General features: G+C 41.3%; 1 protein-coding gene across 1 annotated transcript in view; it reads left to right on the top strand.

The window, feature by feature from the left end:
* The first annotated feature begins 4,835 nt into the window (after nt 1-4,835).
* Nucleotides 4,836-24,450, top strand: part of C5H14orf132 (chromosome 5 C14orf132 homolog) — a 43,861-nt gene continuing 24,246 nt past the window's right edge. The window contains exons 1-2 of the mRNA XM_035327590.1: nt 4,836-4,881; nt 5,517-5,962. Coding sequence (XP_035183481.1) covers nt 4,836-4,881; nt 5,517-5,962 — 492 coding nt within the window. The remainder of the gene's footprint in view (nt 4,882-5,516; nt 5,963-24,450) is intronic.

Genomic DNA, 24,450 nt, shown 5'->3' on the forward strand with positions numbered 1-24,450 from the left:
TTCTCTCTCTATACTCAGTTTCCTCTGCATTGCTCCCGTGTCAAAGAAATTTGAATTACTAGCTTGTAATGCTGTAATGCCAGCAGTACAAAGAAAGTCTTTTGGATTTTAGGAGCATTCTTGCCCATTAAAACTAAGTTCTGTATTAAGATAAAAGCCTGAAATGTTAAGAATTTCAGCACTACTACAGCTCTTCTGTGTGCTAATGATACTGTTTTCAGGGGAGTTTTAAATCTAAAACTCTTTGGGGAGGAATATTTTGCCCACGGGTAATTTGAGGGTAGCAGCTGACTATTATTATTCTTGTGTGGGCCACTGTAGGGATTCAGAACTCACACAGAAAGTTACAAACTTAATTTCCCTTTAAATTATTTGGCACTGATTCATTTTATCAGGTGGTTATGTATGATTGAGCCCTTCAGTATATAACATCTGCTGGTACTGGAAAATCAGAGGGATAAAAAGGAATGTAACCCACCCTGAATGTATTAGGCCATGTTGCCTCCCCCTTTATGATTACTGGGATACAGTGTGAAGTTAGCAGGGATGCTTCAGTGTTTGTGGGGGGGGGGGAAAAGCGGGGGGGGGGGGGGCGGAGGGGAGGCTATTTGTCAGGGGAACTATCTTGCCAATGGGGTCTGGGACCCAGGCTGCTTTGCTCACACAAGAGTGCCTGACACACTGAGCTTCAGGCAGACTGCCCCAAGTTCGTTCTTCCTCACTCAGTGACTTACACATCCTTCTGCAGAGACACCTGCTTTCAGCATGGTTTGAAGAGCATGGTTTGAATGGGTCTTCCCATTCCCAGACTATTGTAGAAGACATTCCTCCCGGGAACCAGGACCTGTTTGGTCCATCATGGGCTTGGTAGTGTCACTTGGTAGGTAGTTTCCCTCTTCTGGCTTTATCCCCTATCTTGGTATTTTAAATAGTAGGCCCTTTCCAATAGGTTATAAAGTGGAACAGTACTCACACATTGTCTTCATGAAAGAAAAACTGTGGCTCTCCTCTCAGTGGTTTATTGAATCTGGAGCCAGAGTAGGCATCAGTCTGCAAAATGGACTCACACACTCATGTTTCAGAAAGGAGTATTCACTTAACCACATATCTGAGCTTACTCTTTTTTAGTGGCTGGTTCAGAGCAGCTCCATGCCCAGTTGAATTAATTTGGGTGCTTTTGGATTCCATTCAGGGAAACCAGCAGCTTGAGAGATGAGGTCTGCACTGTGTTAAGTCACAGGTGATACTTTTCTCTCTCTCTCTCTCTCTCTCTTTTTTTGGTTGCTGAAAGACAAAATGTTGTTAGCAAGCAAAATTAACATACTTGCTGATTAATCATTTGATTCCTGAGTGAATTAACAGAAGAAAAAAAAAAAAAAAAAAGTCAAATGTTTCTGGAGGAGTTCCTTTTCAGTAATTCAGTCCAAGCAGATTTCACTTGAAAAAATTCAGCATCCTTGGCCTCCTTTATGTTACACTGAACAGCAGGGGTCTGTCAGAGATAATGCACTCTGTCTTCATACAGGATACCACATGTCACTGTGGCTGATTCTTCATTAAGAGAGCTAATTGCCCTGTATGACTGCAACCTGCTGCAATGAGGCAACAGTAGGTTAATATTGGAGTTCAATGGGAACAGTATTTATGTACATTGAAAATGCACCAAGAAGCCAATATTATGTTCTCTCTCCAAAGTGGAACTCAGTCCCTTCATGTAAATGTAAGATTAAAATGAGATTTAAAGGATACAAAACTAAAATCGGTCCTGAATTGCCTTAGGTCTCTAAATATAACCTATGGTAAATAGGGCTGTACATATACAAGCCCATTTAAAATCTCTTTCAGCAGCAAGACTCAATTGTCAAATTTTGTTAGGTCTGTTTTGTGAAGCAAAGGCAGAACGTATGCACACATTCAGAGCAACGAAGGATTTACTACTATGCCCCAGGAAATATGACAAACCAAACTATTCTCTAATTGAATTATGTTCTGCTGTACTGAAAAATGTGGTCTTTTCAGCAAATGGCTTTAAAGCTAATTAAAAAACATCTTAGGCTATCATAGCTTGTTTTTAAGAATAATGTTATACAACCCTGTTTGCGTTTTCAGCTGGGTGTTATAGTGTGTGTCCAGAGCAATAGCAAATCATGACATAATCTATTTAAGTGGTCTAGATAGTCTTGGTGGGAAAACTATAACAAAAGGTCAGCAAAACAGCTATTAGATCTCAATTCAAACTCTCAGTCAGCATTACTGGAAGACAGAAGGTCTAAAATACTTGCTTTATAGAACAGTTTACAGAGCTATTGCAACCAATTTTCATCCAGAATGTATTTTCAGGGAAGAAGACGGAGAAACAAAATTTTGTATTTTGTAGTATCATTATCAGGGCTTGTAACAAATAATTTCATTTGTTTCATAAATTATTTGCAGTGTAAACTACAGAATTGTGCTCACTCTGTTCACACCAAAGATTGTGTTTTCATTTGTTAAGCCTAAGAAATACAAAAAGTAACTGAATAGCTTGGAGATTGAGGACATTGTGGTGATTGATATGATAGATATTTTTGCTGATGGAAAAACTCCTTCTAAAACTAAATTTGATATTGGATTGGATGACTCTTGCAAGCAGAAATGCTGCTCCAGTTAATCTAATGCCCCTAAAATAGGGAAGCAGATGACAAAGCTGCACCAGACTTTTTTCTTTGTCTTTTTCCCCTCAGGGTAAAAGGACAATTTCTCTACAGGTATTTCCACAAAGGATGATTTTTGACTGGCACTATCCCCCATAATAAGTTAGCCAAATTCCCAACTGAGGTCAAGAATAGTGGCATCTAAAGGAATCTAGCACTGGACTCTATGAATGTTCACAGTTAGATCACACAAGCAGGACAGCTGCCATATAGAGTAATCCTTTAATTCATTTTTCTTCTACCATCTGCCACTTTAATCAAACTTCCAGGTGCTTAACAGATACCATCACTTTCTATATTACCAATAAGTGTATAGCATCTCCAAACCATAATGATAAGGACTACTTTCCACTCTCATTGTATGTAATAAACTCTTTATTCTCTAACTTAGTAGGAGTTTATATATATCAAGAACAACCAGTGATTTTGCATATCACTCAAATCTCATAATGGAATGAAGCTAGTTAATTTTGTGTGATAGGAACTTAAAGTAAGGAACGTAAAGTTTACTCTCCCCTATATTGAACCATGTTTCTGCTAAATCCATTTTTTTAATAGATATAAAGGTTTTCCAAAAGTGAGTGTAGAAATAAAGAATTTGAAACCTGAACAACTCACATTTATTTTTCCCCAGTAATTGCTCTGTAAGGTATTCCTAAAGTGAGAAACTACATAAGACAAAAAATAAAAATAAAAATAATTTTTTGAAATACCAAAGATATAAAAAAAAATCATGCAGAAGTATACTAATAGACCAATGAAAGTGCTGGTCATTTTTTTCAGTGGAAAGGTAAAATTAAAGAATCTTGATGTGAAGAAATCCAAAGTGATGATGAGCCATTGCTCACTAAAAGGTCAACTATAAGAAAAGGCGGCTCAGGGGAGACCTTATCGTGCTGTACCATTACCTGAACAAAGGTTGTAGTGGGGTGGGGATTGGGTTCTTCTCCCAAGCACCAAGTGATAAGACAAGGAGAAATGGCCTCAGGTTGCGCTGGGGGAGGTTTAGGTTGGATACTGGGAGGAATTTTACTGAAGGAGTTGTGTGGCATTGGAACATGCTACCCAGAGAAGAAGTTGAATCACCTTCCCTTGAGGTCTTCAATAAACTTGTAGATGTAAAACTTACTAGTGTGATTTAGTGGTGGACTTTCAGTGCTAAGTTAAAGGTTGACCTAGATGATCTTAGAGACCTTTTCCAACCTGAATGATTCTGTGATCTCATGCTGCTATGTGTGAGAAAGAAGATGTCAGCCAGGAGCCTCTTGGAGACTACTTAGTTGGCTGAACTTGTTGAATGTCACCGTAAAACACTTGGAAAGCTGACTGAACAAACTATTTTACAGTTAGAAATCCTCCTTGGTTTTAGGGGATCGACAAGATATAATAAGATTGGAAAAAGATAAATACAGTATCTATCAATAGTACTTAGAAGGCACATGGTTATCCCTTAGAAAATAATCTCTTCTCCACATCCTTAGTAGACGCAGCCTTAGGAAATGGCCAGTGGAATAAAGCTATGCCTCACCTGACAGAGGATGAAATTTTCTTCACTGGATGCTTTCAAGAAGAGATAGGGTAGAGGTAAAGCCCCTACTTTGAGTGCCACAGGTGTAACTTGTGTTTTAAGCAGCTACATGGGGACTAGACTATTTCTTGAGGTCCTTTCCAGCTCTATTTGCCTACCATTCTTATGCTCCATAAAATTAATCAAATACAGAAGATTCAAAGCCTTGGTTATTTTGTTTTTCTAATGAAATGATCTTCACTAGAGCAGCTGCTGCAAATGCAGAGACAGCCCTGGCTACATTTATCAGGCAGAGATGTCTACAGAGTGCATATAAAATTTATCTGGCTGATAAAGATTATCATTTTGAATTTACAGCTTCTGACACATGCATCAATACCCTTTCAAAACTTTGGAGACAGTCCACAAAGAGACAATTCCATTATTTACAGAACTGAATTTTTAAACCTTAAAATTGCACAGCCTCTTTTGGATTTTACTTGTTTTAGTTAATGGGCCTCTTCACATAAAAGCATTTTTGGCAGGCATTCTAATAGTCAGTCAAGTAAAGGACTGATTTAAAACAGATGTGTTTTTTTTTGTCGTTTTTTCTTTCACCACCACCTGCTGCAACAATGCAACTTTATACTTACCAAGCAGCATACAGTTCACAGTGTGAATGTATGTAGTATTTTTTTTCTTCTGGAGTTTAAAAGCCAAGGGCAAAGCTAATTCTTCAAGTAGTTCTTCTGTTGGCATACGCTCCTATTCCCACTAGCCCTGGTTTAGGCCCCTGTACTAAGCTGAAGTGCAGGTGAAATGCATGGTGATATAGTTTCATCTTGGAGATGAAACAGGTACATGGCAGAGGGACTATAAAAATCTTACAGCAAGAGCATTCAACAAATAAGGACTTAAATTTCTGTTATTCCAGCTGGTATCAAAGGTTTTCCAATACCATTCAATATATGAATTCACTGATTTTTCACTTATAGTGATGAAAAATGTCTATGAGATACAAGAGAAAGCATATCACAAGGGACAAAACGTCTTTATTGTCAATTGTTGAATGGTAAATACAGGGAGCAAGGAGGAGAGGGGTTGCAAACGAAGCTACAGCAGCTAAGTCACGAAGAGAATTAGAGAATCGTTAAGGTTGGAAAAGACCTCCAGGATCACCCGGTCCGTGTAAGAGCACATGTCAGAAATCCCTTTCAGCTGTGGCGCTGAAGGAGCTGGCTGAGCAGTTCAGAGCCCAGGTGCATCCTCACCAGGCTGCATCGGGCTGAGGACGCGCATATGCAGCGGGCGCTGAGCTCCACCTGCTCCCCAGCACCTTAACCGGGACCCCCCCGCTCCGCGCCGCTCTCCTGGGGGCTCCTCTCCCCGTCCCTTCCCAGCCTCCCCGATCCCTATCGCCGTGACCAGCCGGCAGTGGGAGCCGCGGGGCTCATCCCCGGCAGCTCCTTCCCCGGGGAGGCGACGAGACGGGATCGTGGGGAGCCCCCCCGAGCCCCCACGGCCCCCCACCCGCGAGGGCGTGCCGGCACAAGCCAGGCGGGGGCCAGGCCGGGAGCCGCCGGAGCTGGAGCTGGTCCCGGTGCCGGTGCCGCCGCTGCTGGAGGGGGGGGAGGCGGCGCCCGCCCCGCGCCCCCGCGCCCCGCCCGCCCCCGGCGGCAGCAGCAGCGGCCTCGGCACCCCCGGCAGCTCGGCCGGCAGCTCCAGCCCCAGCAGCATGGACCTCTCCTTCATGGCCGCGCAGGTAGGAGCATGCCCCGACCCATCCGCCGCGGTAACGGGGGAGGGAATGCCCCCTAAAAAACGGGGTGGGGGGAACTGTAGGGCGCTGCACCTGTTGGTGCTGAGCAGAAGAGCGCGGGCAGGGGTCTCCTGATGGGGGACGTCTCCTCCGGTCCCCCCCCCCCGCGCCCTCGCATCGCCCCGCGCCGGGAAGCGGCATCTGCCCTTCCTCCCGATGCCGCCTATAAATAGAAATCGGAGATGGGATTTTTCGGTTCTTTTCCTCCCTTCTGCCTGTGCACACAGCCGTGTGTTTGTGAGTTGTTGTCTTTGCGTGCTTAATCTAGCGTGGCATAGGTAGGAATACCCCTGTCTACATGACCAGATTGTCTCAGGTCGCACCCAAGTTCTGGGCTGAGGCTCAAGGGATGTTCATAGATACTGGTCTTCAATGTATTCATGTTCAATATAGTGAGAAGAACCTAAAGCCCATAAGTCACCCAAAGACTAAAATCATCGTGTGAATCCAGGTGAACCAGGTTTTTAAATAGGCAAATGGTGCCATACTTCAGAAAAAGTCATGCATATTGAGCATCCATCTTGCATTTTTTTTCTGGGATAACTTACTGTCTTTAGAATGGAACAGAACAGTGCAGTTGGGAGGGGCCTTCAAAGATCATCTGGTCCACTGCCTGACCACTGCAGGGCTAACCAAAAGTTATTGAGGGCACTGTCCAAATGCCTCTTGAGCACTGACAGGTATAGGGCACCAACCACCTCTCTAGGAAGCCTGTCCCAGCGTCTGACCACCCTCACAGTAAACACATTTCCCTAATGTCCAATCTGACTGTCCCCTGGTGCAGCTCCATGCCGTTCCCTTGTGACCTATCACTGGTTACCAATGTGTGCATATAAACACAAATTTGTGCAAGGAAATAACTGTATTTTTTTTCCAAGGATTATTTGGATCCAAGTTTGAATTTAAGCCAAAAAAAAAAAAAAAGTCACCCACTGTTTAGAGTGGAGCAGGGGCCAGACAGGCTTCCCAGTAGTGCTGCTATGTGAGCATATCAGCTGGAGGTACTTGGTGCAAACCAGGTGTGATCCTTGTGGCATTGTTCTGTTTCATTAATGTAAGGGCTGCTTACTCTTGTAAGTCTACTTCTGAGGGGGCATCAGGCTCTACTGAAGGTAGCAGTGAGCTGTCTGAGAATCTCCTCTGTTTGGGGGTATTTCCAAGAAGAGCATTATTATTATTATTAATAATAATAATTTTCAACAAAAGCCACGGTAGGTAGCAGGAAAGGAGTGTTTCAAGTGGTTTGAGGTCTTCCTAGTAGCTGCAAGGAAATTCAAAGGAAATCTTGTGTGTGTCAGGCCATTTTCCTGTAGTCCTGCTAAGCATGGCCTGTGAGCTCCCTGTGTCTGTCTTCTGTTCCCTAAGGTTCTGTGTCCCTGTTCCACAGAAGTGGCTTTTACCAGTGACTAGAGTGGTCTGTGCCAAAGCCAGGACTAATACCATCCTTTCTAGCTTCTACCGTATTCTTGTCGTCACATATTTTACCCTAATTCCATGTATTCCAAGAGCCTCAAGGCTGTGTGCTTTACTCCTGTCAGAGAATTTCCCTGTGTAAATACATCTTATGCTGACTGAGGGTACTGCTGCAGCAGTTTACATTGAATTATGTGCATTTCTTCCTGTTCCTGTGGGGCTGTCTTATTATTTTCCTGTGTCTGACAAATGACAAAGAATAATCCTTTCAGTGTTATTTTGGTGAATTTGGAGTATCTGCTTTTGCAGACAGGGCCCCCGGGACTCTCCTGATGAGTGCCTGGTGCTGAGCAGGTCTGGGGGTATCCTCCAAGGGCAGTTTGTGCTCTAGAGTTATATGAGAGGATTTCTGAGGGAAAGGCATCCAGTTCTTAGGTTACTTCATACCATTAATGCTATGCTTACCTCTGCTGTTCCCCTGTCACAGCACAGGCCTTTTGCACCTTTCTTTCTGATCTGAGTGGCACTCTCCTTTCCTGTCGTTGCAGAGTGTCATTTCTTGAAGTTATGCACCACTTTTCCCTACTGTACCTTTTAATCTTTTTTGAAGTGTTTGTGGCATCTCTGGTGATGTGGTCCACTGAGAAGACCTTTACTAAAGGATGTGTGAGAACAGAGGAGAACCGACTCGCACACCATGCTCCTAAAGATGCTCTGCTGTCACTCTCATTAACATCCCTCTGATGTTAAGCAGGGCTTGCATTTTGCCTCATGAATGCCAGGTACATTAATACTTTATGCCAAAATAGACAGTGCCTAAACTGAGATGTTTAATGGCATGAAAATGCTGATTACCTCTGAAGAGAATTTAGTTCCTACAAGATACTATTGGCTAGGTTCCTGTAAGTCACTTTTGTCATTATGCTTATCACAACTTTGTACTGCTCATCACAGACCCAAGTCAGCTTTGCTAGATATCTTGAGAGACCCCACCAATGTTCTGTACCTTAGAGCCAAACTGATGTATGCACAGTGATAGAAGAACTGCATAAGCTAGGTTAACTCTTTTGTGGTGTGTTATTGTGCGTTACAGAGGCTAAAGTGCACTGGGTGTAAAGGTAAGGCCAGGTAATGCAATAGCAAACAGTGTCTTCTAGTATAGTTTTGGTGTGTTTGTTGAATGTTCTGTGGTAAATCTGGATAGCTGTGTCGGTATGCCTACCTCTTCAGACACATGAAGCCTGCTTTCTAGAAACACCAGGTATATGAAGCTGTACAAATAAACTGGGGCTTTCATCTTCAGCACCTTCTCTCCTCTTTTTTTTTTTTAAGCAGTCTGTGAGACTGTTTGTGCCTTGGAGGCCTTGAAACCATTCCTTGTACCAGCAGGAAGATTAATGAAGTGCCCTCCGAATGATATAGGAGATGCCATAGAAAGGATAACATTTTGCTGATAACATTTTGTTGTTGTGGAACAGCAGATTGTCAGAGTAGTAATGCTAACAGAATGTTAGCATTGTCAGAGTAGTAATGCTAACAGAATTGTGTAGTGTGTGTATAACACAAGGGTTTGGCTGCCCAGCTTAAGCACCTGTGTCTGAACACCTCAGCTGTAATACGCTTGTTAGGCATGTCAGGAAGAACAGCTTTTGACTGTAACAATTAAATCCATTGTTAAGATAAGCATCTGTGTTCATCAGTACTCAGGTGTGGAGGCTTTTGGTGTCCTCTGTTCTGCAGGTGCTTTAATTGATTTCTATAAGGTCACTTGTAATAAGGATGACTCGTGTATAAGGAAATCCTATTAGTTTTTTTTTTTTTTTTTTTTTTCAATTTTAATCCAGATTTTAATTAAAGTAATCCTGTGTGCATCAAAATCCTGTGCCAAAGACGTTCAGCTGCTGCTGAACTGTGCAGCTGTATGTGTGGCTCATTTCAGTGATTTCAGAACGCTCGTTTGTAGTCTAGGTAACCTCAGAAATAGCCTCTTATCTTAGGTAGAGACTTAAACTTCCAGCATAGGAGCCTGATTTGGGGGATTTCTGGGCAGTGGGTCCAAGCTAAGAGCATTCAGTGTTTTTCAAGTCTGGCTGCATACTGCTTCTTCTGTCTAAATATTCAACAGCAAAGCAGGGGTCTGGGGTTTGCTGTCAGATGCTCAGTGGTGACTTGTTCCCCTCCCTCCTTCCATGTCTGTCTAAGAACTGGCTAAAGCTTTTCTGCTTGGAAAAATGTAATGGTGAAAATTGCATCTGGGTTAATAACATTGTGAGCAGGGCTGAAACGTATTCAATGTGAAAAATAGAGGCACACAAAGGAAAAAAACTGGGAAGCTACAAAGGAAAAAATGATGTAATTGTCTTCAGTATGAGACAAATCGATACGAGCTGAACAGCACATGCAGTCAGTGACAATTATCTGTTTTTCAGGATTCATGTTTGCAATTTAGCGTTCCCTTAAATGATTTCTGTAATATTTTTTTTTTTTCATATTGAACATGCAAAATGGATTTTAGCTTGTAATACAGTTGGGTATATGTACATGCAGTAAAAATATTACTGTAAAAGAAAAGATAATTTATCTGGCAATTACATACAGAACAGAGAAAAGCTAGTAAGAGCCTTGAGAGCTTCTGTGGAACTGTTTTTATCTTATTCACATAGAGTTCACCTATTTAACTATTGATGTTTTTTGTAAACAACCAAGGATCTGAAATGCAGTAAATGGAACTCTGTGTTTAATTTCAATGATTAAAAGTGAGATTTTAGTAATCTTTCATTTCTCTCATGGTGCTGTGGATTTTTTACTGTTGGCATTTTGAGAAAGCATGGCTCTGGCATATATCAGGAGTGGAAGAACCAAATAAGCTTGGTACAAAAAGCAAAACTACTTAATATAGAGAATTTAAACTTCATGGGTTTTGTGTTCTGTGTCACACTTCCAGGATTTCAGGTCAGAACAACAATCATTCAAGTTACGTTGAGTTTTCAGTTGTCTTGGTAGTGGTTCAGGTCAGTTGTTTTCCCCAAAACAGGTGACTGGTTCTTGGTGTACCTTGAAGAAACCCTGTAGCCACCTATAGCGTTGTCAGCATAAGAATAAGGCTGTCACGCCTCCATATACAAAATATATTATTATGAGCCATGTAACTTCTGGAAAGCACTGGAGTACACACAGTAAAGTAAATTTCTATAGGATGTGTTCAATTTACTATTCACATTTTCCAGAAGATGCAGGCTGTCCATGTCTATGCTGCAAAATTGGTGTGTATATGGGGGGTGTTTGGCCTGGACATCCCAAAGATGAACATAGCTGCTGTGTTTCCAGACATCCCAGATGCAGGTGTAATTCCTTTCTAATTTGATTTCTGGATGGAAGAGGAGGCACAACTAGGATCTGCTGTACTCTGCTATACAAGCATAGAGGAACCAGAGCACAGGATAATCCTATATATGTTTTCCCTCTTTTCACTTAATGTATTCTCCATCACAGGGGTCAAAAGCATTGAAAGCCTTTATTTGCTGGGTGCACTTTCTACAGCAAAGTATTCTGAAGGCATTAAAACCAAAAGGGTTTCAATTTGTGGTTTTGGTTGGTTATTTCCACCACCTTAAAGCAGAATCCAGGCTACTTGCTCATTGTGAGCTTGCATGTGTGCCTGTGTGCTCATATATGTGCCACTTTAAAAAGTGGAATTGCCCTGCCCCTCCCCTTCCCTCCTTTCCCCCCCATCCAAAAAAACTAAATTAAACCACAAGATGAATTGCTGAATCATGATTTAAAGATTTGTGAACCTCTCCTTGTCAAAAACTGACTTGATTATAATCTTAGGTGTATGAGTCAAAAACTCTTTGATCTGTAGCACCAAACATTAATAATGTTATCTAGGAGGACGTAGGCATTCTCAGTATTAAAGTTCTGATGCCTTGCTGTGGTATGGCATAGGCTCAGGGACTACCTGCAAAATCAAGATGTAAAATTTTATTTTATGTGCAGAAATCAGTGGTATTGTCATCCAGGATACTGCTAGCAGATGAGGTGAGAATCATTTTCTGGAAGAGTCTTTCTGCTATCTGCTTGGTGCAACCACATTAGATTTTTATAGGGAGGGAAGGCGAATGAGAAATCTCTGCACCTTTCTTATCACTGCAGTGACAGTGCACACTCCATTTCCAAGTTTTCTATAGCAGAAATTTCTGTGCCAACAAAGCTTTTGAAAATTCTGCAGAGGTTTGGGCTTGCTGGTTTTATCAAGTGTGGATACTGTACTTTGGGACAGGCTGCTGTTTCAGGATTGTGCTTGTAATTGCTCTCAAAAATGTTAAAAACATAATTCCTATCCAACAAAACACTTAAGCATTTATTGTACTTAGAGCATGTGTAAGTTGTTCCAGTAAAGTCAGCAGGACTGTACACTTGTTTAGAATGAGATCTCTCAAAACCTGGTACAGAAGGGGTGTGAATGCCTTGCAATTCATAGGAAGAGCTCCTTGAAGAGCAAGAAGTAACCTTTTATTGGTCATACTTTTAATTCAGGGAAGGCTTAGGCTACATATTTTGTCTTGGCTGTACTTCCATCTATTTACAGCAGGTCGAATTTCCCATAGGAGATGTGGCAGAAAGGGTTGTAGGGAGGGGAAGAAATGGCTCATGGTTGTATTTGTACAGTCTGTGCATGCTTGCATAGGAAAGGTTAGGAGATATCAAAAATAAACTTGTGTTCTGTGTGCTGATTAACTGTGAGACTAATTATATGAAGTGTTTTTTTTTTAATTATTTTACACAATTTGCAGTGGATATAGACTGAAGAAGTCTCAAAGAGTGCAGATCTCAGGTATTTCCATTTGTGCTGAATGCAAAAAGGAGGTTTGTAAGATGACTGCAAATGAACATATTCACTTGCATTACAAAGATGAACCAGCATCAACAACATAGTTGATGGTGGCAGCAGCAGCTGGGGTCCTATCATACACAGAAAATAGCTACAGATGGCAGGTAAGATCAATAAAGACTGAAACAGTACTACATTCATATCACACCTCTTGATTGTTTAGGTGCTTGGTATTTATTTAGCAGTAAGTGTGCAACCTTGTGATATGCTGAGCAGCAATGCTCTTGGAAAACTTGATGAGAGCTCAGTTTACTGAGTAGTCCAATGGTATTAGGTTCATAGACTAGAAAGTCTGGCTTGGATAATGACATATATATTCTAAAGCTCTCTTTTGACTAGTATACGCTGAATTTCCCAGTTTGTTGATGAGCTGTGAACATGAAATGTTGGGAAGGTTCTGTTTTAATTGTTATTGGAAGTGATACAGATGCTGGCCATTAGGTTACACCATTTAATTGTTCCTAATCTTGTTATTATACGAGGCAAAAGCAAGGGCCAAAAATCTCCAAATGAATCGAAGGGTTGCATGGGATTTAGTAGAGCAGCCTGACGCTTTGGTGACCGCTGGTACACCATCAGATTAGATCATTGTTCAGAGAAAACATTAGTGTCTTCAAACAGAGTGCAGTGATGTAGAAAGCAGAAAATATGAACAGCAACCCAAGTAAATTTAGCAGTGACCAGCTCCGTTATCTTGCTACACCTCTCGGCTGGGACCTGTTTTCCTTGAAGGCATTTTCTATCACGAGTTGCATTATCACCCTAACCCAGTGAGCCCTGTTGGAGCTCTCTGTGGTTTTGGTGGGCTTCTTGGCTTGATGACTGTGTAGTAACCTAAACAGGGTTGGTGGTAACCCCTTCTGCTGTTCACAGAGGTGATGGTTTTTAAAGTTGTGTTTAGAAAGTGATGGTTCTCTGGTGCTCTTTTGAGCATTTTTTCCCAGCAGCTGCATAATCAAAGGTGAAGAAAGGTCATTGAAAATTTGGTTGTTATCTGAGGATTGTTACTTCACCAATCAGGGGCTTTGACTACTTCTTTTGCCTGGGCATAAGTCAAAAATTAATCCATTTCAGTTGAGAAGCAGCAGTGTCAACTCAGTGGAAGCCATTGGCAAACATGATGATGACTCTGCATATGTAAGTTGTTGACAAAAAGGGTCAGAATGAGGCGTGTGAACTCCTTGCCACATATTTTGGTGGTGCTGTCCAGGCTGTACTCTTCTGTCCCCAGAAGTGCTGGAGTAAACAATACCCATCCGTACACTGAGCATTTAAATGGGAGAAAACCTCATGGCCAGATGTGATGCCAGGCACAGCAAACGCATGTTGAATGAACTCCTTGCAGCTTTGGAAGGTTTAAGAAGAGGCAACCCTGGGTGTGAGATCTCTCCCTCCAAATACAACCATGCCGTGTAAAAGCGGATGCTTTTAGCAACAGTCCCTGCCCACCCTTTCTCTCTCTGGCTCGCACGCCCGCACAGCACTTCCAGGTCTGTCTCGCAGCACCAGGTTGTTGAAGTGACACATGCTCTTTGGCTGAATCTTTAGTCTTGCTATTCTGAGAGCTCAGTTCCACACTCACAGAAGCTGCCAGAACCCAAACTTGTCAATCAGCAGCTAATTAGAAATCATTAATGCTACAGTCACTTAAGAAAAGCACAACACCTTTCTGCAGCAGACTTTGGGAGATAGAGCTGGGTATGAGGCCAATTCTCCTTGTTTTGCAAAGAGATTATCTCTAGTGGGAAAATGTGTTGTGGGTATTTTGTTTTTATTTTTTTGTTGTTTTGTTTTTAAATAAAAATGAGCTTTTAACCTCAGCTAATTCCATTAGTTGCCAATCTTCCAAATGTCAGGAGGGGGGAAATGGTTTAGGGATAAGCTGTGCGTGGTTAAAGCTAAAACTTCCATCTTCCACTATGATTTTTTTTTTTTTCCTGTCAGATTGATCAACTGGATGAGCATTTGCAAAACATGGGGAATTGTGCTGAGCCTTGAGATGTGCTGGGAGTGATTAAGAGCTACAAGCCACAAAGAGTTGCTACATGGAAGCAAAAGGGACAGCCACGTCCCTTTGGCTGATGTGTGAGGTGTTGAGAAACATGCACAGAGAGGAAAAATAACAGCTGAACAGATGTGGAAACAAATATGTCTAAATATAATATTTTAAAGGATTTCTGAGTGTACAGCTGAACCCAAGGACCTGAAAGAGCTGGTCACACTTAAATACTCTCAGCCACAATTAAGTGTATGCTTCAAGCATGTGAGTAACCCTCTGAACTGCACCTCAGTTTAAATGAAGTATATAATTAAGTGCCTTGATGATATGCAATAACTGTCAAACCATTCTGAGGAATTATAATAGCTTTTCTTAAAGCTGAGCTCCACTTAAAATAGATTGCTCCTTTCATCTCCGTCTGTCTTCCCCTGCTTAAGTTTTTCTGGACTCAGGGATTTTCTCCCACCTTTTCTCTAGTATGCATGCATAAAAATTTCCTTCCAAATTTGGTCTTCTGTCCTTTTTGGGTATCCTCTTTCTACAACTCTCGTATCCTCCATCCTTCCATCATATCCCATTTAAATCCTGCATAGATCTAAGCTTAGATTTGGAAACTTTGGGCAAAAGACTAAATATTTCTCTTGTGTAGGGACCATCATCATGCCTTAACAAAGATTTATGTGGTTCTGAGATGGAGTAAATGTGCACAGGGTTGTGTGTATCCAGTTTCATCATGTGTTGCTAGAGCTCTTTGAAGAGATGGCCAAAAAATACATTGTTGTCTACAGAACTCCAGAAGAAGTAGCTTAAACCGAGCAAAGATGTTTCCAAAAGACACGTAGAGAAACAAGTTCTAAAGGTCAAAATCTGTTGTCTTGACAATAATAATGGTCCTGTGTGTGATCCTGGGCAAACCTCACACTCCTGTTTGCCTGTATTCCGTATTAACAGTACTTGCAGATCTTTAGTTGAATCAAGCTAATAAATTACTATTGAAAAGGAGTATGTTTGTAATATTTTTGCTTGTCAAAGGTGAAAGTGGAACAGAAGCAAACTAAATTGCTACAGAATCACTGAAAGTGTAATCAACATAGCAGAAACCTTCCCAGTTGTCTTACTAAAGATGGATGCATGTTGGTATGTCTGCATAGTCTTTATGTGGCTGTAGGTTACTAAAATAATGAGTAACTGGGGAGGTGCATTTGCAAACACTCTCTTCATCTGTCCTATATGTTTTCCCACAAAGATCTTGAGGAAAATATTTTTCAAATATGCAGTTATTAACATTAAGACATGGCAAATGGGTGCTGCTCTGTAAAAGGATCTAGGCTGTGAAATGGTTCATTCACTGTTTGGTCTCCAAACCACCTGAATGAGCAAGCTGTGCAGATGGGGAAGGCAGCAAGATCCTGAAGTGAGTCACTTCAGGTGGCAGATGTTTTATTCTCCCATGTATTCTCTGGCATTTCTCGTGGACATGAAATGGAAGCAGAAGAAATAGAATTGTTGTGCTTGCTCTCCATTGTTCTCTAAGGCAGTTTTGCAACTCTTTTCTCCTGTAATCTTATGAAGTGTGAGAAGACTGCTGACTTCTATAACTGTGCTTTTTACTTTCACAGGTAACCTTTACTCAGGCAGCTGTAATTTTCAGCATGGGTAGTTTTCATGGTGCATCTCTTGCTTATCACTTTAGTGTACATAACACTGTTAACAATGCTTTAAGGATGAGCAGTCATTTGGATGACTAAATGAACAGCTCTGCTTCTAAAACATTTCTCTCATGACCTCTCATCTGCATAGTACACAGTAGGCAGAAAAGGAGGGCAAGTGGAAGGAAGAAAACATGCTGATGTAAGCTGCTGTCTAGGCTGCAGCAACAGGAACCCACTGCTGTTCAACAGAGCCTTCAGGTATCAGTGTATGTCACAGGGAACACTGAAGAAGTGAAGGGAAATGGAAGACAGCCAGCAAGGGTAGTTTTGGCCAAATTCTGATGTCTTTCTTGAGTATGCAGCATGGTATGATTTGAATTGATGCAAAGAATGCCAGTCAGCTTCTGGGAGGCTGTTTATTATTTCTGAAAGTGTTGGCTAAAAAAAAAAAAAAAAAAAAAAAAATGGCATCTAGGTTATTAAAAATCTTAAATTCAACACTAGATGAGAATAAATGCATTTAGGAGTGTCTTTTCTAAAATAAAAGCTTGTCTTGTCTAGCCACATTTGCTATTAGAAAACCAGTTACACATTTCTACACTTTTTTAGCTTTGTCTAAGCAATATTATCATTTCATCAATACAAATAGATTTAATAACTTTTTATTATTTGTTCTTGTTAAAGGAGAAAATATTCCATACCTTACATACCACTATGGAGGATGCACCTGGACTTCACCACATCCATGATATATTTTTATCTTTTTTTCCCCTCAGGCTTTGTAACATTTAGGGTATGAGTACATTTCCATACTTATTCTAGAGATCTCCAGAGCTGTTAAATGTAAGTGATGTTCAGTCATGTACCCTCATTTTTTGGTGAGGTATGACTGAGAACCCTCACCTGAACACTGATCACCTGTGGTGTCTGTGCTGAGGCCTGACTGTCAGGGCAGCAGTCATGCCAGAAGAACTGCATGAAGAAGCCAGTTTTGATGAAAAATCATGTCCCCACACATGACCAATTTGGTTGAGGTAGCTGACTTTCTCTGCAAGTCTCAAAAAGTATATATTCAAGTATCTGAAGCTTTCTTGTCCCTCCATGCTCTTATGTGTTGTCCCAGCAGTGTCCCACGCTATGCCACCCTCCACTCCCTTTTCCACTCAAAAGCAGGATCTGTGCAACACAGACAAACTGGGCAGGGTGAAAATGCTGAACAAAGCTGACCCACGTGGGACAAAATAAAGGCATAAAGGATTTCTGGTGTGTTGGGTTGTGTGGATAGCATGGAGAGAGTGCCTATGAACTGCTCGTGGCCAGGCTGAGCCACCTGGACACGCACAGACAGAAGTGGCAACCAAAGACAGAAGGGATGTGTCCATCTCCTAGGGGTGGCTCCAGGCTATGGCAGTATTCCAGGGTGGCTGTCCAATTGCTATCTGCAGCAGTTATTTACCACTTACTCACTTCACCTTCTAACGTGGTCTTCATTCACATGATCTTCAGAGCTTTTTGTGAGCTTCAAAGCTTTTTAGAGGGGACGTGGAGAGGGAGGCATCGTTCCCCCAGTGATGCCATGGAGGAAGTAAGAATCTTAATGAGAACTGATGCCCATTTTGGAGCTTTCTGAAGGGGAAAGCTTAAACTGTCTGAGAGGCAGGAGCAAAGTGATAATTTAATTCCTTCTTTTGCCACAAGTATACAGTCAGGTGGCCCAGAAGGTAACACTCTAAGCATTCCTGGATTTCTTCTAGATACAGATGAAGCTTACAGCCTAGACTTTCAGAACTGGACTCATGACTATCAGATTCTGTGATTTTATTATTAATTTAGTTATTTATTTTTAAGTATGGTGTCATTTCCTTCAAAATGAATTTAGCAAGTGATCTTAGGCTTGGAAAAGTGGGCTTGTCAGACTGCACTGCTTCAGCGAAGGCCTGGCCAGCTGGCAGAATGGGGCACACTCTTCTCCAAAAATAAGCTGCATCTCTGAGTGCCGATTTTGACAGATATGTTTAAGATTATTACAGCTCATATATAGCTCTTTGCCTGAGGATCGTACTATGCTCCTGTCAATCCTGGTAGTCATCCCATTTCCTGCCTGTCACAGAGGAAGAACAGAGCAGTGACAGCAGAGGAGATGCTGCAGCCATCCCACCTATTTACAGCTCCTCACTCACTGATGTGAGAATAAACAAACTCAGTTATTCATGCAGTTGCATGATTAGCAATTTATTTTGAAAGTCGGTCATTTGAAAAATACCAAGGGACAAATAAAATAGCTCTGTCAGCTATTTCTGTACACTTTGTAACATAGTGTTTGACTTCAGGGTCTCCCTTTCTCCTAATTTATTAGGATAGTTCAGGTAAAGGCCTTATCCTTACCAGGTGGAAGTACATATTTCTACTCTGAGTGGATTTGTACAAAGATGGGATCTGGCTCTCCAAACGAAGAAACACAGTGATTCTTGCCTACTGCTGCCTTTTTATTCCTTGGTTTCATTATCAGCTCTGGAGGGATGACTAACTACCTCACATGCAGGCAATTGGTATTTACCATAAAAAGGCTTAGTGAATTTGTAGTTGAGTGGATATTTAAAGAAATAACAATTAGAGATTGCTTTCATGTTTTGTTTGAAAACACTGACAAAAACAATTTGAAAACATAAGTGTTTTCTCTGTGATCGCCAAGAAACAAATGCTCAAGCTCGTATCTTTCAACATTGCATCCCCAGATATGTGGGCATGAAACTGACTGCAATAGCCTATTTAGTTGCTAAATATTTATTAAAGTCAAACAGTGGCTGACCATAAACCATTTCTAATCAAAGCTGTACACCAGAAAAGTTGACAGGATTAAAATTTGTACTCTGGTTTTGGGGCACAGACAAACTGGGCAAGGTGAAAATGCTGAACAAAGCTGACCCAAGTGGGACAAAAGAAAGGCATGAAGGATTTCTGGTGTGTTGGGTTGTGTGGATAGCATGGAGAGAGTGCCTGTGAACTGTTCGTGGCCAGGCTGAGTCACCTGGACACACACAGACAGAAGTGGCAACCAAAGACAGAAGGGATGTGTCCATCTCCTGGGGTGGCTCCAGGCTACGGCAGTATTCCAGGGTGGCTGTCCAATTGCTGTCTGCAGCAGTTACTTACCACTTACTCACTTCACCTTCTAATGTGGTCTTCTGTGGACAGAAGTGGCAACCAAAGACAGAGATAATCACAGATAAACAGAATGCTGGCCAGCTCCTAATAACACACAGAGAGACAATATTTGGGGATGTGGATGTTGCTGTATGTCTTTCCTTCTGTTTCTGCTTTCCTCCTCCTCCTTGCTGTGGAGGGGACCACACACAAGAAACATTTCATGACATGAACATGCAGTCTGATCTTTGGTCATCATCCCTTAGCAGCTCTGGCTCTCAGAGATGTATGCCAGTGAAGTGGCTGCTATGAAGGGCTTTTGTGAGAAGCCTGACCTGCAGTCAGTGTTCATTACTGGGACTTACAGGTCCCTTAGGGTCTCAGCTATAGGTGTTCTGGAGTATGTGGGAAACAGTGTGATTATAATCTCAGCCCCCAGTGGGTGCTAATACACGGACAGTGTTTTGGGGGATATGACCTTAGAGCTGAAGTGAAACTTCCTATGATTCTTGGTTTCCCTCGTTTTGTGAGGCTTCATCCCTGCTGCTGCATTCCTGTCACTTATCCTTAATGTGCTGATGCACCCTTGCACCCAACACCTGGGTGACAGCAGTGTGTGGCAGTGCTTGAGTGTCTTGGTTAGCATTTGATTCTCCTTTGCCCAGCCTTTGCCGTGACTCTGTGTGATGCTGCTGCTCCTTTCCTGCTTGCCTCATCAGCTAGTGCCAAAGAAGTGTGGTGCTTGTCTCTCAGAATCACTAAGGGACGTATTCAATAACTTAAAACATCATCTTACGTAGGATCCTGCACGTGGATTTGGTACCTCCTAATGCAGTTCCACTGGTTCATAGTAGCAGAGCTCTGCATTTCCCTAGAGTCACCAGATTGTAGCTTCCAAAATGTAGCATTCTGTATGATTGGCCTTTTTTTTTTTTTTTTCTTTCTTCTCACACATTTTTTCCTCCTATGTTTTTCCAAATAATCATAAAGCAGCCTTGTTTTCATATATGCTACCATTCCTGCTGCATCCTTGTTTTCAAATCAAAACAAGCATCCTTGTTTTCAAATATGCTACCATTCCTGCTGCAAAAGCATTCCTGATCTGGGTTACATTTCTTTTTCTGGGTCCAAATTCAACTGTGGGCTATGCTGCCCAAACCCAGCACTGGATTTTTGTGACAGGAACTGTCAGCAAAATCCTGAGTCCTCCTGAGCTGAATTTTATATTTTATTTTTTAAAATCTATTTCACAGAAGTCACTATATAGCCTCCAAATCTCTTCTTTGGAAAATGTGATAAAGTTGCAGAGACAGGTTGATGGGAACGATTGCTGTTACAGGCTGGAGGCAAAACAGAGGTAAGGCCATATGTGCATTCACATCACGTAAACCAGATGCCTACCAGTGTGAGTCTGTGCACACTCTCTTCACTGCCTGGGAAAGCCCAGAAGCGACAAGATGTCTCCTGACCTTATTGCTGTTTAAGGACAGGATTAGCCCTGGCTTTATTGCCAACGTGCAGGAGCAGAAGGCTCCACGTTTGCATGTCACAGGCAGAGCAGTGGCCCTTGAGTGCTAAGGAGCACGTGGGGAAGGAGGAGTGGGTGGAGCGTGCAAATGCTCTCCATCTGCTGCTGCCCACCAGCGTGCCTGCCCTCGTCTTTCAGAGTAAAAGAAGTGCATTTATCCAAAAAACAGAAGGGGAGCCCAGAAGGAGTGTTTCCCATCCACCTGCTCCCTCATGTTGCTCCAGGGACTTCTCAGGTCCACATCTCTGCACGTGCATATTGAGCACTCTGTGCTTAGGTCAGACAGAAAGCATCAGTGGGAATAACACCTGCTTTGTCTGGGATAGGCACATACAGCCACGAGAAAGCAATGCACATACTAAAATTGTCATGTGTCTGAGATATACAGAAGAATTGGAAATATATGCAGGAAGCATGAGCATGTGTAAGCCTGTTTGCTCTCTTCCAGCTGGTGTCAGGTGTGTGTTGTTGACAGTTGTTCTCATGTTTTGAGTTCGGCCCTTCTTGCTTCCCACAAACTGTTCAGCAAATGCAGAGCCCTCAAGTGAAAGACAAGTGGGCCTTATACACATCTGTGAAGGGAAAAATGCAAGCTGAGAAAAACAGAAAGTGACTGATCAACACACTCTTCCTTGTCTGGATGCAGAGCAAACTAGTAGTATTATAAAAATGTGGAAAACTGACATAATTAACCAATGAAACAAAGAGTTATTTTAGTCTTAATTTCTGGCCTTGTCTGTCTCAATTAGTTTCCTGTTTTCAAAGAAGGAGCATTTATAGCGTAAGTAAATTTTGTGCTCACCCTCTTGTCCATCAGTTTGTATTTTCTCTCAGAAAATCGTCTCCTAATCCCAGCTGGTATATAATGACCTCTTCCGTTATCCACAGAAGTGCTGTTTCCCACATATCCCGTTAATCTTGCGTGTACTTTCTCACACACAGAAAAATCTCTTCATTGTTTTTTCTGGAGTACCTTCTGAAAATGAAAACTGTCCCTTTTCAAAGTCAGCAAAATACTGGGCAATGGCTGAACTGCTGATACCCAGAGCTTTCTAGTTGTAGCTGATTGCCATCTTTGTCCATCTCCCATTCATTTTAACAAAGAATTTTCAATTAATTTTCATAGTTCCTATGAGATACTTATTAGTCTCCAGAGTCAGAGGAATAAAATAAAATTCTTTAAAAACATGGATATTGGAATATTCAGCAATTGGACACATTTTGGGAAGGAATTTCATCTTTTCACAGAGAAAACTAGTGTAATTATTCTCATACTTGCAGCCATACATGTCTAAAAGCTGTCAGTCTGCCAGTGATCTTCCCAAAATGTGCTGCTGGGTGTTTATTGTCCTGGTGCTGTGTGTCAGGTAGCTGTACAATTTTCCTCTAAGCAATGAAGCAAGTGACACAGGAGCCTAATACTGTTCTGGGTGTATCTTGTTTTAGACAGCCCTCTTCTATGCCCTTCAAATTAGGGGTAAGGCCAAACAAATAAAGAACACAATGAAAAATGAAGATTGATTACATAACTATATGGGTTAACCAGAGAACAACTCTGAAAGTGTCTGAGAGTGCTGGAGCTAGTAAATCCTGCTGGTCCTTCAGTTTTAGTGCTCTCACCTCAGCAACAATCAGAAGGAGCTCTTAAGCCAGCAAAGCTGGTAGAAAGAATAATTCCTTTGTGGATATCCTTCTTTGTGCAAACTTTCTTTCACTTGAACAGTTCAAGTTCAAATGTTTCTTCATTCAATTGTCTGGGTCTTCTCACGAGTACCCAAGTCAGCCCTGTGAGTGGGAAATAAACAGAGTGAATCCACTATGAACTATCTGCACAATCACCCTCCTTTCCCTACTTTTCTTTTAGCATAGCCCTTTTGCTTTTTCACCTCAGTTAATAAATAAATTAATAAATAAACTCATGCTGCTGCCTATGCATCTGTTTTCATATCTGGATTTCGAAAACATGAATTTAGATGCAGTTTTTATGCACCAGTTCATCACTCTACTCACATAGTCCATGTCAGGCTGTTAGTCTTTGTTTATACTTTTGATCCTGTCACTTAAATTGCAGTAGTTTTTATACATGTATGTCAAGGTGGGACAAATATTGTACTCTTTCCAGGACTTCTCAAGTCACAGTTGTTGTAGCTTTTCTGCCTCTTCTCACTCTAATCCATCTTTTAAAACAAGTTGTCTAAGTGAACAGCAAGCTCTCATTAACCAGTGGGAGTTTGTAGTTGGCTAAGTGAAAGCTGGATTTATCTAGCTTATGTTTTCAACAAATGAGGACAGGAACTGAATGTCTGTGCTGACTCCCACATATGTGGGATATAAATGAGGGTATCTCAGAAGAGATGGCTATGGCCTATGGCTTTGAACTAATGTCAACATCTCTGTCTTAGATGTCCGATATTTTGGGAATGTTTTAGGTCCAGTCTTGCTCTGGTCCTGATTCATTTATTTTCACTATTTCTGTGACAAAAAGATGGAGTTTTAATTCTTCTGAAATCATTATGCAAATTAACAGCTCATTTTTTATTCAAATTATGTTTACCCTTGCTGGTAGCTTCTTTTCCTTTGTGCCCTTTTCACTTGACAGACCAAGATGGCCAACAGATGTAAAGGGTATCAGTTAGAAGACACTTTCTAAAATGTGGCTTTTGTGTTTATTCATTCAGAGCTCCTACTTTGACCTGACAAGTATTCTTTCCTTATGTTATTACAGTACTCTATGTTAAAATGTTGGATAAGCATTCATCTTAGTAACATGTCTCTTAATCAACATAAGCATTCATCTTAGTAACATGTCTCTTAATCAACAAAAGATCATGCTTACCTTTTGAGTACATCAATATCTCCATAATTCATTCTACCAATGTCAAACTTTTCATGCACAAAATCTCATTTGCATTTCAACAAGAAAAAAAAAAAAAAAAGTGTCATCATCTAAATTACATTAATTAGTAGAGGCCTAAAATGAAAATAAAATGTATGAGATAATATTTTATGTCTGTCAACATGTACTGGAGTCATCTTGCTCGGTCTATAAATGCTCAAGTGCTGTTGGCAAATGCTGTAACCTTATCTTGTTTTTTCTACTGTCAAAACTGGAGAGCAACATGGATCAGCTGCGCACTTTTCATCCTGGGGATGCCAGGCAGGCTTTGACCAAAATCATGCATGGGTTAAGCAGCTGAGACAGAGAAAAGGCAGGAGAACAGGTATCAAGTAGAAGAATTAGAGTGATAAGAGAAGTAGAGCTTGATGAAGTAAGTGATGGAAAATAGAACTGTAATGGAAGCAGGGAAGGAGAGATGAGTGAGACACAAAAAAGGATTCAAGATATGATTAAAATGCAAATAATCTTTGCTCTGGTTCCTTGGTTTGATTTCTTCACCACACCCAACCTAAATAAATTGGGCAATATTATCTATGTCCATGGGTCATGCTTAATTGTAAGGCTATTTATTCTGAAAAAAGTCTTTTGGGGAATTGAAGTTTTCTTTATTTCTCTAGCTTTATGCCAAGAAACGATGATGCTACAAAGAACTGACATGAGGTAATTACCTTTTGCAATCAGGACCTTTCCCCTGCATTAGCCCAGACATGATGTTTTCTGAAGAGAATGGACATGCCCTTGTATTTAACCTCTTGGTGAAAAGCGTAAAACATCAGCCTTTTGCTGATATAAAGTGAAAAGAAAAGAAAAGAAAAGAAAAGAAAAGAAAAGAAAAGAAAAGAAAAGAAAAGAAAAGAAAAGAAAAGAAAAGAAAAGAAAAGAAAAGAAAAGAAAAGAAAAGAAAA

Source organism: Oxyura jamaicensis, chromosome 5, assembly GCF_011077185.1.
Source record: "Oxyura jamaicensis isolate SHBP4307 breed ruddy duck chromosome 5, BPBGC_Ojam_1.0, whole genome shotgun sequence".
NCBI lineage: Eukaryota > Metazoa > Chordata > Aves > Anseriformes > Anatidae > Oxyura > Oxyura jamaicensis.